This window comes from Protopterus annectens, chromosome 5.part0 (genome assembly GCF_019279795.1).
Source record: "Protopterus annectens isolate FY-2018-M chromosome 5.part0, PAN1.0, whole genome shotgun sequence".
Classification (NCBI taxonomy): Eukaryota; Metazoa; Chordata; order Ceratodontiformes; family Protopteridae; genus Protopterus; species Protopterus annectens.
Window position 1 is genome coordinate 1,079,349,235 of NC_056735.1, and position 19,404 is coordinate 1,079,368,638.

At 38.7% G+C, this 19,404-nt stretch overlaps 1 protein-coding gene across 1 annotated transcript in view; it reads right to left on the reverse strand.

Moving 5' to 3' along the window:
* Positions 1-6,100: 6,100 nt before the first annotated feature.
* Positions 6,101-19,404, reverse strand: part of MFSD9 (major facilitator superfamily domain containing 9) — a 500,650-nt gene continuing 487,346 nt past the window's right edge. The window contains exons 5-6 of the mRNA XM_044070949.1: positions 7,195-7,404; positions 6,101-6,891 (exon numbers count right to left, since the gene is read on the reverse strand). Coding sequence (XP_043926884.1) covers positions 6,101-6,891; positions 7,195-7,404 — 1,001 coding nt within the window. The remainder of the gene's footprint in view (positions 6,892-7,194; positions 7,405-19,404) is intronic.

Here is a 19,404-nt window from a genome sequence, read left to right on the forward strand (position 1 = left end):
ACCTTTTAAGATTCTAATGAGTAGCTGCTCTTTTTACTTGCTTTATGGCTGGGGTGAGAACTGAGCAACGCTTTGGACCAGATTTGGATTTGCTTGGGATTGGTGATCCATGCAGCAGGAGACCTGGTAAGACTAACATGAAATTCGGAACATTTTAGTTTACAGTTTATAGGCATAAAGGGAGCACGTCTTTAAATGTAAGAAAAAGGTCTTTATGTTGGGTGTTTTATTTCCGCGGGCTGGATGAGGATTTTAAACAAGATTAGTTTTGATATTTTACCGTAGGGGTAAACGGGCACTGACTTGTCTCCATGTTTGTGATGATGAGTTTAAGTTTTCCCTTGGGGTGGTATGTTTCATGTCATGTGGTTAGATCCAGGCACTTTTGGCTGATTTTTGGGTTAGATTTTACCGAAAAATTGTGCTAGTTAAGCACTATATGATTTCTTTGGAGACTTTTGAATGCCTGTTTTGAAGCCTTTTTTGATTCCAATGGCTGAATGGGCTGAACTTGTACTTTGCAGAGCAGTCTTTTTGGGTTTTTGCACTTTAGGTCAAAATCTATGTTAAATGCATATTACAAATGATTGGAGAGTATCTGATATTGATGGGCGTTGGGTGGTGACATTATGACCGGATCTTTAGGACTTTTGAGTTTTAACACTGATATTCTTGACTGAGAACCTGAACGGTTTCTGATTTCTAGAAGTTTAAAGTTCTCCTGGGACGCATGACTCATCTTTGAAGGTTTTACTTAGCATTTGAGCATTTCCTTACACTTTTAAAGTTTCTTCTGGGTGTAGGTTTAGAATTAGTAATGTGAGCTCTAAGTTTAAGGCATTCAATTCGGACCCTTTGGGACAGGGGAAAGTACATGTCCTAATGGCTTGTCCAGCATGTATCGCAGGACAGACATTGATCCCTGAATGACACCAGAATTTAGAATTGTTAAAGCATCATCTTATTCTGTTTATGGCACATTCTGAAGGTAGGATACTGCTCAAGGTCAGGGTCATACCTGCTGGGCTAATAATCAAGAGCTCCTCATCTCTTTTCATGTAGTCCAGGATGCCTCAGAAAACCAGCAAGATCAAATGTAGATGCATCCAGGAGATGTTACCCATGTCATATTTGTTCATACTGTAATAAAGTATGTAAAAGCATTTTACATCTATAAATACTTGTTTGACTATTTTATCCTACATAACTGAATGGATGACATACATGGTCATCTTCTGCAGTGCATTCTATTTTAGCCAGACAAGTAGACCATGGAAAAACAGAATTTCATTACACATAAGTGACATTAACTGTAAAAGAAAAAGGAGCCCATTGTACAGCCATTTACTGAAACATAATACAGCTGTATTTACCTTCACGGGCAGGCTGACAGACTTGAAAGTGCTTTTGCAAGGAAGAGTGGGCAAACATTGCCAAGTCAAGATGTGCCATGCTGATAGACTCCTACCCAAGAAGACTGAATGCTGTAATTAAATCAAAAGGTGTTTCAACAAAGTATTAGTTTATGGGTGTGCACATTTATGAAACCAGCTTATTGTAAGTTTTTCATTTTTTATATTTTTCTCCTAACAGATTTGTTTGATTCTCAATTGAACTGTACAGGTTATAGGTCACATTAAAGATGGGAAAAGTTTTGAAATGATTTAATGTGGTCTAATTTTTTTATATCACAAAAACCTGGCATTTTAACAGGGGTGTGTACACTTTTTATATCCACTGTGTATATGTATATATATATATATATATATATATATATATATATATATATATATATATATATATATATATACACATATATATATATATATATATATATATATATATATACACACACACACATATATATATATATATATATATATATACACACACACACATATATATATATATATATATATATATATATATATATGTATATATATATATATATATATATATATATATATATACACACAGATATATGCATATACATATATATATATATATATATATATATATATATATGTATATGCATATACCTATATATATACACACATATATATATATATGGGTCTACTTTGTTTCACTTAATTTGAATTCACCCTGACCCACTTGCTGAAATCTCAAATTACTGAAAACTCATTTCACCGAATCTCATTTCACTGAAGTGTAGTACTGGCACTGTGTAGAGTACTGAAAGGCAAGTAAAAGGTATATGCCCTTTTCCCCTTTGTAGTGCGATCCTGGAGTTAGCATATATAGGTAGGGAGATGTGGGGGGGGGGGTGTAGCCCCCCCACCACACTAGTTTGGTTTTATATTATATTTCACCGGAAGCTTCAAAACAATACATTTTAAACCATAGGCATGCATACTTACAACACCAATAACTAACTCTTTCCAGAAGATAATAAATACCCAAACTAACTGGAGGGCTACACCCCCTCTAGCTATATGTAATAACTCCAGGATCGCACTACAGTGTGGAAATGGGCATATACCTTTTACTTGCCTTACAGTACTCTACACAGTACCAATACTTCATTTCAGTTAAATGAGATTCAGTGAAATGAGTTTTCAATAATTTGAGCTTTCAGCAATTTGGTCAGGGTGAAATGAAATTCAGTGAAATGAACTTTCAATGCAACAAAGTACAAACTTGCATTTTTTATATGCATAAAAAACGCACAATATCAGAAGTAAAATAAATATAACAAACTTCTTTTGAAATTATGAACTGGTTTAAAATAATCTTTTGAACTTATGAACTGGTTTAAAATAAAAACAAGGAAACCCTCATAGTGGATCAAGCTTTCGTCCTTTATTGTGTAGGAACTTCTTCAGAATGAATATATTATGCATTCCACTTGCTGTACAACTTCTCTAGATATAGAATAATTAATGATCAACCAACGAGAATCAATAAACATGTTGAAAGCTTAATATTTAACAGGTGGGAACCATAAGAAAAGAATGTATGTAATAATTAAGTACAACAGATTCTAAATAATGAATAATGAATGAATTACACTGTCAATATTATTGCAAGTACTTTAAAACACATTTCATGTTCATGGTTTCATTTAATCCAGGATGACAATCTGCTTTTAAATGTAACTGCCATTTCAGTTCCAAAACTTGCAAAAGATAATCAGTGTCTCCAAAGAAATGTTCTACTGGTTCTAAAATAAGGAAATGAAAAACCGAAAAATTAGGACAAGAGACACTGTGTTTTCCTAAGGCATTAGATAAATCCCTATATCTAATTGTAACATTATGCTCTTTAATTCTGTCACTTAATTTCCTGGTAGTTTTTCCAATGTAAAAACATTTACAGGCTGCACAAATAGCTGCATACACCACCACTGTACTGTTACAATTAAAGCTCTTCTTAAAATGAAAAGACACATTACAATGTAGAAAGCAATAATGGTCACCTTTCAAAATGAAACTTCATGCTACACATTTACCACGTTAACATTCCTTTAGAGTTGTTAATAATGGCATGTTTAGATAACAAAAAGGCCTGGTCTAGTCTCCCAAAAAATGATTTAAAAGTTTTAGTTTTCTTGAAAGAAAACTTAGGAAGATGTCCCGCTAGATCTTTAATGGTGTTGTCACTGGACAAGATCCTCCAGTTGTTATTAACAATGTCTCTAATAGATCTCATGTCTCTGCTAATGGGTAGAGAAAAACTAGACCAATTGTCATCATTAACAGGCAGGTTTTTGGCAGGAATAAAACCATATTTTAAAATAGGTTTACACTTACTGGATCTGTTAATTTTAATGTCATTCCTAACTTGATTAGTTAGCGTGGCTGGATAATTTTTCGGTTAAAACAGATTTGAAAAAAAAAATCACATTCAATTTCAAAGGTATTGTCATTGCTAATCATTACTAGTCTGGACAATCTAATAAATTGGCCTTTCACAACATTTCTCTTTATAAACCAAGGGTGCTGACTGTTGAAGTCTAAATAACTGTTTCTATATGTCTCTTTTCCTGAAAATGTTTGAGGAGAGGTTACCGGATGATTTGCTAATGGATAAGGTGGTATCTAAAAATGACACTAAAGATCCTTTCCCTGCTATAACAAACTGAAGGAATCCAATACTATTAGATGAATATTCAACAAAAATATTCAGTTGTCTGTCTATTTCTTTCTGCACAAAAAAAATGTCATCAATAAAATGACAATAATGCTCTGTGAGTTCAAACCCTGGGAGATGTACTAGAATATTTATCTCCCATTCGCTCAGAACTATGTTAGCAAATGCTGGGGCCATTTTCGTGCCCATGGCCACTCCTCCAACCTGTTTGTATATATTGTTGTTAAAATTAAAGAAACTGTTGTCCAAAACTAAGGACATGAGACTGTACAGTGTGTCGATTTTAGAATTAGGAAATTTAATAAACTTGTGTAGAAAATGCTTAATGTAATCTAACGCATCCTGGTGGGGAATACTAGTGTAAAAAGCTACCACATCTAATGTGACTAGTGTCTTGTTGAGTCCATTAAAATTAGAACAATGTAACTTGTTTAAAAAATCCCAAGAATCTTTGATATGAAAAGGGGTAGCTTGGGCAATGGAATTTAAAATAAAATCTACATATTGGGTAATTCTTTCAGTTTTTGTTCTTTTATTTGAAATAATTAACCTAAATGGTGGATTAACTGCATTTTTATGGATCTTGGGTATCCCAAAAAGTTTAGCTAAGCAAGGGTTAGGAGTGTCCATGAATATGAATTCCTCATGTGAAATGTAGTGGTTGTTACCCAGAGTTTTGAACACATAGGCAAGACCCTTAAATCTTTAGAGAAGTTGTACAGTAAGTGGAATGCATAATATATTCATTCTGACGAAGTTCCTACACAATAAAAGATGAAAGCTCGATCCACTATGAGGGTTTCCTTGTTTTTATTTTAAACCAGTTCATAATTTTGTGCTGAATACATTTTTTGTGTAAACCTTTGAGAGAGACTTATAGAGCTGCCTGCTTATATTTGAATTATTTCTCCTGGTTATCAACACTATGTGAGCACATTTTCTTGGATTATTAGGCTAACACATATCAACATCCTGAAGGCAAACCACTCATGTCTTAAACAAAAAAGTCAACTTCCAGAACACAAGCACTGAGGCATACAACTTTAAAACATTGTTTTTTGGGGGGGCAAGCCCTCCTGCACCACCTACTTGGGGGGCTGGACCCACCTGGTAATTATATACAATAACTCTAAGTTTGCACAATCTCCAGGGAAAAGTTAATATTCCCCTACCTGGGGACTGTCCATCTCTCACACTTGTCGACTATCTGTACAGCTGAGCAAACACAGTTGATTAAACAGATGTCGATCAAACTCCCTTTTAACCCAACCAACGGAAGCCATATACATATGCATATCCATAAATACATGTATGTATGTATATACATTTTAAAGCAATATTTTGTGGAAACACATCTCCTCTAGAAAGTAGTACAAAACCATGCTGTGCAGGATTAGTGAACCGTTAGAGGAAAGAAAAATCAAAGTTACTCTGACACAGGTTAGGTTTTACAGTCCCTGCATGCTTACATTCAGAGAAACACTGGGGAGCACACCTGGGAGCAAAAGCACATCCTGAAATAAATGACAGCTTGGGAACATTAGTGAGGTACAGGCTAGTACAAAAGAATGAATACAACAGGAGCAGTTTTCAGAGACCTGCTTATTTCTTGATGAAAAATATCGCAGCACTGGTACCTTTAAGGCAAACCTTCCTAGGAGTAGGTACTTATCTTCATTCAATAAACAGTTATGCAAGATGAACCACGATGTTGCAGTACCACAGAAGGACCACAGAAACAGGTGGCCAGCAGCAGCTGTAAAAAGTCAAAAACAAAATTTTTTTTGCAGCACATAATGCTGAAAATGAGTTGCAACAGATGGTATCTCTTCAATTCAAATTCACAAAGTAGTAGCAAAATGTATCAAAATAGAAATATTTGAATATAACTATTGCACATGTTCATAATATAATAAAATAGTATACTATAAGTCTGTATATATATATATATATATATATATATATATATATTTATATATATATATTCCTTTTATAAAGTCTTCCTTTTGGGAGAGTAACGTGATTTATTACAGATCATTATTAATACTGCAAAAAATGCTAATGTTGCACCAAGGCTGGGTGGCCCAGAAGCACTGAATTCTTGTGCAATGCCTGAGAGAAGTGGAGCTAGCACTCTTCCCACCGACGAGACAGACTGTCCAACTCCAATTAGAGTGCCACTGGCATGATTCCCTCCATGCCTCAATTCAATGTCAATGATATATGTCCGACCTAAATTGGTTGATATAGAAAAAAACGTGCAGCACACTACAACTATCCAGAAGCTGATTGTGTATGCGTATAGCAGCATCAAGGTACATGTAAGGACAGAAGAGTGTAGCAATATCAAGAAAGTGTCATTCTTGTAGAATTTTGTAATGGGACCAACAAGAAAACCTGCAAGTGCTCCAAGTGTACTGCCATAACTTATAAGATACCCTGTTAGTTTTGGTTTAATTCCAAACCTCTCATCAAGTGCCAATCCAAAGTTGCTGTGCTGAAGCATTACTGCAACACCCATTAACAAGCGCACTAGAAATATGTCCCACAAATCAGAAAATGCTACATCCATGATCCTTTTTATGACTGCTTTAACTTGCATCCACAAAGACTGCAACATATTGTCTTTCAGCATTCCATCACTGGTTGACCTTTTCAGAATTGTGGCTGTAATTCCAGAATTTCTTTTAAGCAACAAAATGTCATTTTTAGATTTAGTATGTAACCCTGGTCTTTCATTCTTCACACAAGCGTCATCCCAAGGTAGCCACCAGACAATACCTGAACCAGGAATAAGTGAAAGTGATTAGATCTGGACAATGCAAGGAAACCAAAATTAAATAATTTAATAGAAATAAAAGTAAACATCTTGAAACATTAAAACATCATGGCTATAAAATAAATTAAAGTAAATCACTGGTCATCAAGAGATGACATGAAAATCAAGAAAAGTATTAAAATATCAAGGACTCTGGAATTTAACTTTTTAAAGCACAGTACTGTATGTGAGATACCTCGATTCATTACCAGACAACCAAAACAAAGATTCATTTTGTTACATTCGACTAGTTAAAGAATACTTGCCTGCATTTAAAATGAATACAGATGCACAAATGAAGGATGTTATATAGAAACCACCCTCTATCTCTGTGAGGTAACCACCAACCACAGGACCAAGAATAAATCCAATGCTTGAAGCTGCATTAAAATGTCCAATAACAAGAGGTCGGTCCTTCTCTGGCACAATATCTGAAAGGAGAGCTTTTGAAATACTGAGCGAATGCTTGAAAATACCTAAAAGCAAAGCAAATAAATAATGTCACTGTTTTTCATAACTAAAGAATTTGTATTACAAGATACTGCATAACAATGTAACAATGAAGTGGATGCATTCAAGTGATAGGAAGAGAAGAAGCTGGAGGAACAGTTGAGATAGAATGGTTGCGTGATAAATTATGGTCTGAACACACATCTTAAGGAAGTTATGAGAAAGGTAACAATTGTACAGAATCTATGATCTACAAAAATAATACACTTCTAGGTCACATCTAGCTATATAAGTAAATATAATATCTCACAATCTCTCCATTAGAATTATTTACATGTGCATACATGGTAGCACAGTTCCAGTATTGAGTCCAATATAGTGCACAGAATCAGTTCCATAATCAGGCAAAAGATAACCCAGTTATTTTATTGCAGGAACAAATAATAACAACTTTCAAAGGTACAAGATAAAATTTGTTATGCAACTCTTAAAGCTGTTATGACTAGGTCTTGCAAAGCAGCAACAAGTCTGCCTCAACAGAAGAGTATTGTCAGCAATTTGATAGATTTAACACGCAATACTCTTTTTGTTGTTGCACAAACAATAAAGAGAGTGGCAGGGTGGCGTGTCTAACTGTTTTTAAACCTGTCGGCTAAGTGATGGGCTGACTGTGTTACAGCTTTCAAGGCAGTAAAATACTTTGCCCTCCTACATTTATTTTTTTCTGTGACAAGTAATACAACAGGACAGCTAAACCTCTATGTAATATAAAGAAATATGACTGCATCTCTCTGATCATAGCTAACATGTTACGCGTGCTCTCAACAGGCATGTTCAGATTCACCTCTCAAGCTTCACATCACTAATGAGGTAAATTTCCCATAATCTGGTCATGACTGGAGATCTGAACATAATCCTGTGTACTACAGCCAAAATGCTGAATCCTAATAAAATACGTACCACTTGTTAAATCTGCATATATACACACACATATATATATATATATATATATATATATATATGGATTCACTTTATAACCTCGAAATACTGAAATATCAAACTTCAGTATCTCGAAACTATAAAACCGAATCCACAAAACACAGACACAAAAAAAACGCGAAATTCACAACACCGAAAAAACCGCACACACTATACCACACATACACCACAACACCCACATCACAACATAAACAAACAAAACTACACACATACACAACTCATACACACATAAGCAGGGGGCAAGTCCCCTGCACTTCTATGTGGGCTGCCCCTCACCCCCTACTTATATATACTAACTCCGAGATCGCACAAACACAAAACAAAAGCCAACTCACACACGCACATTCTCCGACCCCTCACACACACATCAAACACATCAGCACACTCACACACACTCTAACTCCCACTCAAAACCCTTAGAAAACACTTACCTGACATAACACCTACATCCACACACGGCACCGCGCACCATCAAAACACAATCCCGGACATTACGCGCGTAAGGTCATAACCGTGAATTCGACATATATTCCAGTTCGCAATTATGACCTTTCGCTATTTTTAACATTCGGCTTTATAGTCTCGAGATACTGAAATTCGACATTTCAGTAATTCGAGGTTATAAAGTGTTTCCATATATATATATATATATATATATATATGTGTGTGTGTGTGTGTGTGTGTGTGTGTAGAAAACATTACTATTACAGGTTGCGAATAATCTGGGTACAAACCTTCTTCCAGTATTAGGATGAATAAATACTTGGTCTTTAACAATAAAAGAGCATGCCTTACACTTTCCACATGGGAAAGTTCCTGTGCATGCATTCAGCACTAGCGTTTCTTGGACCATAGCAGAGCAACCTTTTTAAATTCATATTGCTTCTAAAAATAAAACTAGGGTCCTGTCCAACCATATTTCTGACCTCATCATCGGCTAACAAAATGGGCCAGTTCATTCTAATAATATCACAAACCTGATGTATATTACTAGAATAGGTAAAAAGCATTCTAGATTTCTTAATTATTTACATGGAGTTCCTATGCTGATCTCTCTTGTCTCTGTGTCTACCTGAAAAGTATGGGGCTCCTCTATTACCCCTATAAGCACCAATTTCTGAGTGAACATTCGCCTATTAGGTTTTTCGGGTAACCCCTGTTTGAAAGATGTTGCAATAAGATATCAATCGACTCACACATCTCCCTGTCATCGGTTTTGAGACGAGATAGCCTTAGGGACTGTCCTTTAACTATATTTGAAAAAATATGTGGGGGATGCATGCTGGATTTATGCAGTACATTATTCTTCCAACATGTTTTCTTATTCAGTTTCATATCTTGCCCACCTTGGCTATTCTTATATAAAGTGATGCCCAAAAAATCTATGGAAGCCAAAGACCAATCTACCATAAACCTAAGAAAACATGTGGTAGTCTCTAAATAAGAGATAAACTCATTCATTTGTGTAATGTCTCCCTCCCACAACAAAAAGACATCGTCTACAAACCTATTATAGTGAACAATGTGTTGTTGGTATGGATTGGTGCCTAGTATATGCTCCTCCTCCCATTGTGCCAACACTAAATTGGCATATGTGTTGGCACATGAGGTACCCATGGCTACCCTTTGTTTTTGTATGAAATAACTGTCCTCAAATAAAAATATATTGTGATTCAAAATTAGATCTAGTAATGTACAAATCAGTCAATGTACTGTGGCAATTTCAACTATGATGTGCCATAAACAAGGACACACAACATTTTCTCGCTGAAGTATTTGACAGAGTAGAGGAAGGCTGATTTATCAAAAGTAATGTTGGTTACACTTGATATTAAAACACTACTCACAGTGATTCCAAATCAAGAAGGGATTGACTCTTTCAGACGGTTTATATTTTTGTATATACAGAGGTCACTCTAGTTGCTGCATATGCCTGGTAAGGTACATACAGAAGGGAGCACTGGTACTCTATGATTGGTTTGATAAGAGCAGAGTACAGTCGAATAATGACCTCTTTGGACATAGATGCCATGCTCTTACTTATAACTTGCGCAGTACAAAAGGATTTAGTCACCACTGTGGCCACATGGTGGTAAAAGGTAAGGCTGCTATTATCTATGTACATATCCGGATCCCTGACCACTGGGTCGACTCTTATGGGAGTATTATCAACATGATAATTAACCAGGATGATTGACTTCTCAAAGGGTACAATTATTTATTTATTAGCACTGAGTTTATGACCACGGCTTTTGCATCACTTTTTAGCCAGACATCTTGAAGAATATGGAACTTAGGCACAGTCCTTCAAAAGCAAATATGATACTGCCTGTTTCATACAACAGCCTGGTCCAAGGACAAAATCACATTTGCTTATATGGAATCAGTCTTACTTCAATAAACCTACAAATGGCAATGTTTAACTTGATGTTTAGGTATGATACCAGAGTTTAAGGTGAAATATTTGCATCTTACAAGAGCTTCCCTGCAGGAAGACACCAAAAGGCATTCATCTAAGTATGGGTAAAAATGCATCCAGTAGATGTTTATAAAGACTTAAACTATGGTCTGGTACTTTTTAACAATGCATGGCAAGCAACACCATATACAATGGATATAAACAGTTTACACACCCCTGTTAAAATGCCAGGTTTTTGTGATATAAAAAAATGAGAACACAATAAATCATTTCAAAACCTTTCCCACCTTTAATGTGACCTATAACCTGTACAATTCAATTGAAAAACAAACAAATCTGTTAGGGGAAAAATATAAAAAGTAAAAAAGTGTACAATGCGCTGGTTGCATAAGTGTGCACACCCTTAAACTAATACTTTGTTGTGTGTGCACACCCTTAAACTAATACTTTGTTGAAGCACCTTTTAATTTAATTGGGGGGGGGTGGAGGGAGGGTCTGGCTACTATATCAGTGATCACTCAAACATCTACTGTAATGGTACTGTACTATGTTCTTCATATTCATCACTCCTGCAGTAACCCAGGCTACACAGATAGGTTACCATAGCTTACAACAAGTAGGAGGGGAAGGAAAAGGGTCTAGGAAGCAAATGGAGAATGGTTCTATCAATGCCTGACCAAGACCTAGATAAGGATTCTAGCTTGTAGTTCTTTGTAAAATACAGTTAGATGACCAAGTTGAGGCTCCTAGAATAATGCTAGAGTCCACCCTTTTCCAAAAAGCCAAAGATGAAGCCAAGGCCCTGGTAGAATGTGCTTTGACCCTGCCTGGAAGAGTTCTGTTGTGGTAAGAATGATAAAATACAATAGCTTGAGAAAACCATTTGCAAATAATCTGCAAGAAACAGGTTGTCCTTTATTCTTTCCTTCATAAGAAATGAACAACTGATTGGAAGCTTTGAAATATTTTGCTCTGTGAAGATCATACCCACGTTGTCTGTGGACATCCAATCTATGAAGCATCCTTTCTCCTTTATTTTGGGTTTCAGGGAAGAATACAGGGAAATTGATAGCTAACTTGGATACCACATAAGGCATAAAAGAAAGATTAATTCTCAAGGAAGCCTTTCTCTCTGGAAAATGAGAAAAGGTTGACCCACCATCTGAAGATATGTGAAGGCTGCCAGCCTAGCTAGATCGAATTTTGTAGATAATTCTATGTCATTATAAATATGAATATATTCCACTGGCTTGTCCTCTTAAAATGCAAGAAAACGGTGTTAAATGTTGAACTTCAAAAATGTAACCATAGTGCACTCTGCTGGAAGAAAGCTGATAAGTCAAGCATTGTATGACTGTTTTGATCTCAAGGCTCGGAGACATAATGTCTGGACTGAGGAATTCCTTTAATGTTTTGAGACCAGAGTTAGCTGCTAGATTTTACATATATAATGCTTTTTATTGCTGTAGTTTCCTGGCCAGGTGCAAGATCAAAGAACTGTTAAAACTCGTTTCTGTTAGCCTGGGAACCAGAGAAGAATGATGTAATCTAAAATGAGTCAGCAGTTATGTATTATTTTTTAAAACTTTCTCAGAGAGAAAGAATCAGAGCATTTTGCATTTGTCTTCAGAACTGACCACTCACCAGTACTCTGCCATTGCTCTATATGTAAGTTTATTTAGAACTGTGATTGCTCTTAGAGTTAGATAGGAATTTAGTCAGATTTAGTCTAGCTGTTTTCTATATTTATGTCAAGACTATTCTATAGTATTATTTTAAGCATTTTCCTGTGATCTCTGAACTCTTGACTAGCACTGTGTTGAATTGAAGAGATTTGTCTTGTGTTTTTATTATTAAATATTTTTAAACCTTTCAACTGTGGCTGTTTTATGTAGAGATAATTTAAGCTCTAGAGTACTTGCATGTATCTGGTGATAAGGTACAAAGCCACTCCAAATAAGCCTTGCTGTTCATCACACTTACTAATAATTGGACACCCTTTGGTAAGGGCCTTATTAGTAGCTAATATTATGGTTGGTGGCAGCTGGTACTACCTTATAGACTGGCAGGAAGGGGCATAGCTGGAGAACCTGAGCCAGCCTTCCCCGGGAGTGTCTGTGTGTTTGAATATAACTCGTATCTTAAAGTGTGTGTGTGTGTGTGTGTGTGTGTGTGTGTGTGTGTGTGTGTGTGTGTGTGTGTGTGTGTGTGTGTCAGCTACTTGGGCAGGGACACGAAGCACTGGTTGGACAGAAAGGGTGCTGGAGGTTTTAGCTTGACCACTAGGCTGAGACCTATGCCGTACAGCTGTGCCAGTGGGGAGTTTTACTGGGGATATGTAAAGAAAGGGAGAACCCAGCCCCAGACTGACTGCGATCTCTGTGTGCTCTTAAAGGAAATTGTACTTTACTGTGTATGTATTTGTTATCCCTCCCAATGTGGACGCCCCTCACTGGTGCTAGTGGTGAGGATTAAGGCTCCTTGATTACTGGGTCAGTGCATGGGCGTCACATATTAACTGGATGGCAGTGGTGGGATATCCACACCACACATTAATTGGTTGACAATTGGCTTGTAATGGTGTGGACGGTGAATTCGTGTAGCTTGTGTACAGTGATCACTGAAGGTGTTTTTGTACTCCAAATCAGCCACACAGTGAATATTCAGAGTTCAGATCACAATTGTTTTATTTCTTTTGTTAGCTTAGTTAGGGAGAGTAGGCAAGGATGACAGCAGAGGAGTATGGCAAGCTAACAAGGAGCCAATTGGCTGATATGTGCCAGGCTAAGGGACTTGTGCATGGAAACCTGACTAAAGCAGGCATGATTGCAGCATTGGTGACAGCTGTATCAGAAAAAGTACAGTTTTGTACCTACCATAAATGTAGATGTTCTAAGATCCACATTGCTGCAGTCATAACTTATGGGTAGTCCGCTGTCCTCGGTCGGCCCGAATACCAAAGTATTAGGCTGACGTCGGTCATGGGCGCTCAGACCTGACATCAGAGCGTCAGGGTATTAAAGCGCATGACCGACGTCATATCCTCAGTCTTTTCTTGCCCCAGATGTCAGAAGGCCCTAAAAAGAAAGGCCACAGCCAAAAATAGAATACTTCCCAAAAAGCATGTACAAATAACAGCTACCACCCAAACCATACAACCATTCCTAACTACAGAGGGGAAGGAGGGAGGGTAAATTGGACTGCAGCAATGTGGATCTTCGAACATCTACATTTATGGTAGGTACAAAACTGTACTATGTTCTTCATCTCACATTGCTGCAGTTATAACTTATAGGTAGAATCCCAAAGCAGAGGTAAAGGGAGGCTGGCAAAATCATAAAGCATTGGGAGCTGCCAAAATGCCCTGTAAGATTGCAGTGGCAAATCCAGCCCTAGATTTGGAATAAAGGGGAAGATGGTAATGTTTAGAAAAGGTGTGCACTGAACTCCAAGTAGCTGCTTCCAAAATATCTTTAGTAGCTACTCCCCTTAAAAAAGCAGTAGAAGTGGCAGTAGCCCTAGTGGAGTGAGGTCTGATTCCAGCCGGAATCTCCTTACCATGATGAGAATAACAAAAAGCAATACAAAGACCAATCCACTTAGAAATAGTTTGTTTTGAAACAGGTTTCCCCTGAGAACCCAAAGCAAAAGAAACAAACAACTGCTGAGACTGTCTGAACCCTTTAGTCTTGCTCAAATAATAACGCAACTGCCTGTGAATATCCAAAGTATGCAAACTTTTCTCTCCTTTATTTTGGGGATCTGCATAAAAAGTAGGCAAATGAATTGATTGGTTCAAGGCTACATTTGAAACCACTTTAGGCATAAAAGTAGGGTTAGTGCAGAGATACCCTATCCTTATGAAAAATTAGGAAGGGTTCAACTGCCATAAGAGCCTGTAATTCAGAAACCCTTCTAGCAGACGTAATGGCCAACAACAAAGCAGTCTTCCAAGACAAAAACTTTAACTCAGCAGTAGCTGCAGGTTCAAAAGGAGGTAAAGTAAGTTTTTCCAACACAAAATTGAGATCCCAGGAAGGAGTAGGAGCTCATGGGGGTCTTATGTTCTTTGCCCCTCTAAGAAATTGCTTAAACAAAGGATGAGAGAATAATGGTGGGTCACAGTCATAGTGAGCAGAAATGGCTGCAGCATGAACTTTTATAGAGGAGAAAGACAAACCCTTGTCTAATAATTCTGTAAGATATTGAAGAGAAACACTTAAATCAGGCCTGGAAACATCAAAGCTCTTTGTTTTGCTCCAAATTAAAAATCTCCTCCATTTATCAGCATAAACTTTCCTTGTACTAGGCCTTCTGGCCTCCAAAATAACATTCAAAACTTGTTGTGGAAGCTGCGACCCTCCAGGTTCTAGAACAGAATACGCCAGGCTGTTAGATGCAGGGACTGAATCCTGACATTGAGGAAATGATTGCCCTCCTGAGACAAAAGGTGCGGAATTGAAGGCAAAGGCCATGGAGGCTCCCGTACTAAACTCCTCAGCAGAGGGTACCAGTGCTGTCGAGGCCAATCTGGAGCTATTAAAATCATGGAGGGCTTGTCTTGTCTGACCTTCAAGAGTACCTTGGGGAGGAGAGGCAGAGGCGGAAAGGCATAGACGTGAAGATGGCTCCAACTGAATGATAGAGCATCCACTTTCCAAGCTGTGGGATGAAACACTTTTGTGCAAAACTTTGTCAACTGGAAATTTAGTGGAGAAGCGAACAGATCTATGTCTGGAGTCCCCCATATCACTGTCAATTTTCGAAATACATGAGGATCCAATTTCCACTCGTGGGGATTCACTATCTGTCTGCTCAAAACATCTGCTAAGGAGTTCTGTGCTCCTGGTAGAAACCTTGCCTGAAGATTGAGGTGTAAACAGAGCAGTCTCCCACAAAATCATTGCTTGTCTGCAAAGAGGGTACGAATGGGTTCCCCCTTGCTTGTTGATGTACCACATGATAGTTGTGTTGTCTGTTTGAATCAACACTTGCCCTGGGTGAAGTAAATCTTTGAAAGCCATCAATGCAAATTGGACTGCTAACATCTCCTTCAAGTTGATATGTAAATGTTGAAGTCTGGCAGGCCACGTGTCTTGAACCCATTTTCCATTGAGATGTGCTCCCCAAGCCTTGTCCAAGACATCTGTCGTTAAAATCTGACTCGCCTCTGGTCGGGTCACAGAGAGTCCCTTGTTTAGGTGACATTCCTGAGCCCACCACAAAAATTCCTTTTGAATGCAAGGTATTATTTGAATGACAGTGTCCAGATCTTGGCAGTGTTGTGTCCATATATTTTTGAGATACCATTGTAGCTTCCTCATATGCAGTTTGGCATTGGGAAGCATCAGAATACAAGATGCCATGAACCCCAAGGCTTGAAGGACTGTCCTTGCAGTCAGCCTGGACCGTAGAGACAATTGATGGAAGTAAAGTGTTAGGTTCTTTTGCTTGTCCGGGGTCAAAAAGGCCATCTGGGAAGCTGTATTCAGTCTCACACCCAGAAAGCACATTTCCTGAGAGGGTACTAGACTGGACTTTGTTTCGTTCACAGAATACCCTAGGCACCTTAACACTGCCATCACATACTGTAGATGATGAAGAAGTTCGTGCTTGTCTTGAGCAAGAATCATGCAATCGTCCAAATAAGGATAAATTTGTATTCCTCTTAACCTTAAGAAGGCTATCACTGGAGCCAGAACCTTTGTGAACACCCTGGGCACAGTAGATAAGCCAAAGGGCAATGCAGAGAACTGATAATGTAAAGTCCCAGCCCGAAAACGTGGGTATCTCCTGCAACTGGGCCTGATAGGAACATGAAGGTAAGCCTCTTTGAGATCCAGAGTTACCATCCAGTGATCTTTGCCCAACAGAGGTAGAAGTTGTTGCAACGTCAACATTTTGAATTTTGGAATGTCCAGGTATGTGCTGAGGGTAGATAAATCCAAAATCGGCCTCCAAGTGTTTCCTTTCTTTGGTACTAGAAACAGGCGAGAATAAAATCCTAGGCCCACTTCTGACAGAGGGACCTGTTGTATAGCCCCCATTTGAAGAAGTAAAGAAATCTGCTTGTGAGCCTCTACCCTTTGCTGAGGAGGAACGTCTGGCATGCCTTTGAAAGGAGGCAATGTATGGAAATAAAACTTGTAGCCTCTGTCTATAATGTCCAACACCCATTTGTCCTGGGTGATTAATAGCCAGTTTTGCTTGAAGAGTGCCAACTTTCAAACCAAAGGAGCTGCCAGACAGGAAGAATCTGGCAGCTGAAGATGCAGGTCACTGGGCCTGTTTACGAAAGGACTGGCCCCTGCCCTCACCTGTAGATTGTGCAGGTGAACTCCATGTTCTAGGCCTGAAAGAACTCTGAGCTCTGCCCCTACCACGTCTAGATCTACCCCTAGACTGTAAATCAGAAGAAGGATAAGCCCATCCCTTAGTAGGCCAATTCCTGCTAAACTTAGGAGGCTGCACCTGCAAAAAATCTTTAACAGTCTGCATAGACTTAGCCTTGTCTTCCATTTTCTTCAAGACAGACTCCACAGGAGAACCAAACAAAACTTCAGACTGTAAAGGAGCATCCAAAATTCTAGTTTTAACATGCTCTGACAAATTCTGATCCTTAAGCCAGGCGTGCCTGCGAATAACTGAACCAGTGGCAGCCACCCTGGAAGAAGCCTGTAAAGCATCAAAACCACACTGCAAAGAATGCTTACCCACCTGTTCAGAGGCATGTACCAAATCCTGTAATTCCTTACACTCTATGCCCTCTGCCAAAGCATCCACTTTAGATTTTAGCTGAGTAAGGAGAAAATTCTGGAACTTCAACATATGAAACTGGCAATTCAAAGCCCTCATTGCTAAAGTGGAAGAGGTATACACTTTCTTACCCCATCTATCCAAAGCTCTAGCATCTTTATCCATAGGAACTGGATTCTTTACAACAGAAGCCCTGACACCCTTAGGTCCCTGGCTAATAGTTTCTGGGTCAGCCCTTGGACTCTTATACAGATATTTATGAGCCTCAGGCACTCTGTAATACCTATCTGGCTTAACTGGCGCAGGAGGCAAAGAGTCTGGATTAAGGGAAGCCTCGGAGAAAACGTCTTGAACAACATCCAAAACAGGAGGTATAGCCAAGGGCCTATGCTGTGGTAACAACAAAAATTCCCTAAGCCTCTTTCGGGAATCTGAGAAATCCTGACCTTCCCATTTAAAATGCTCCCTCATAGAATGCAGGGTTTCTGAAAAAGAAAAATCCTCTGGAGGAGAAGCAGAAGGAGTGGAATCCTCTGCGTCTGAATCAGAAAAAGGAGGAAAATCCTGAATGTCTTCAGCCGAAGACTCTGAGTAATCTGAAGCCTGCTCCAAACTTTCCACCTCTGGCTCCACCCTAGGCCTCTTATCAGGAGGGGGCAAAGAACCTCTGATTAAAGAAATTAAATCTTCTGCCATTTTAAGCATGTGTTTTTTAGGCACAGAACCTGCAGAACTAGGACTGACACCCGTGGAAGGCAAACCAGGCCTGCCTTTGGAAGGAGCCTTAGAGATAGAGGGAGAAGGCCTAACCACCTTAGGCAAGGAAGGGAGAACAGCAACCTGAGAGGCCCCCTCAGCCTGACCTGACTCCTGAGAGGCCACATCTTGCAAAATTAAAGCCTCCCCCTGAGACTCAACTGAAACCTCGGCTGGATCCACAGATTCCACTGTAGTTTCTAAAGAACCGGCGTCCGGAATTAACTGAGGCAAGAAAAAACAAAAATATTCCCCAACGGGGTACTTAGCCCAACTTGGTTTCGGTCTGAAACTCAGAATACGAAAATTTCAGAACGCCGAACGGCACTTGCAAACGCTGCTTCTGCATTGGACCATGCGGCAAAAAAGACTGAGGATATGACGTCGGTCATGCGCTTTAATACCCTGACGCTCTGATGTCAGATCTGAGCGCCCATGACCGACGTCAGCCTAATACTTTGGTATTCGGGCCGACCGAGGACAGCGGACTACCCATAAGTTATGACTGCAGCAATGTGAGATGAAGAACATCAGCAATCAGAAGGATGACCAAACTGACCATGGAGATGTACAACACTCAGAAAATGGACAGCTCAACCTTTCTGCAGAGGACTTAAAAATCCATCTGGAGCTAAAGAGACTTGAGTTGGAGGCCAGGCATTTGGAAATGGAAGCTGTGGACAGCAGGCAGAAGCAGCACGAAAAGGAGATGCTGACTCTTCATCAGAGTCATGGAGGTAATGGGGAAGGGAGTAACCAGACCCCAGAAGAACAAAAGATCAGTACATTTCTTCCACAGTTTACAGAGTACAGAGGGGGAATCATTTTGATAGTTTCATTCATATGCTTGATAGGGTATGGAAACTGTATGACATTAACCAAAGGCTCCGGGTATGGTTTCTGACCCCCCCTTACTCCATGGTATGTAAACAGTATGATGATGACCAAAGACTCTGGGTATGGTTCCAGACCCCCTCTTACTCCATGGTAAAGCTGTAACTGTGTTGTCTAAACATTCTGACCATGAATTATTTGATTACACTGCTGTTAATAATTTTATGTTAGAATTGTTTAAGCTAACACCTGAAACTTATAG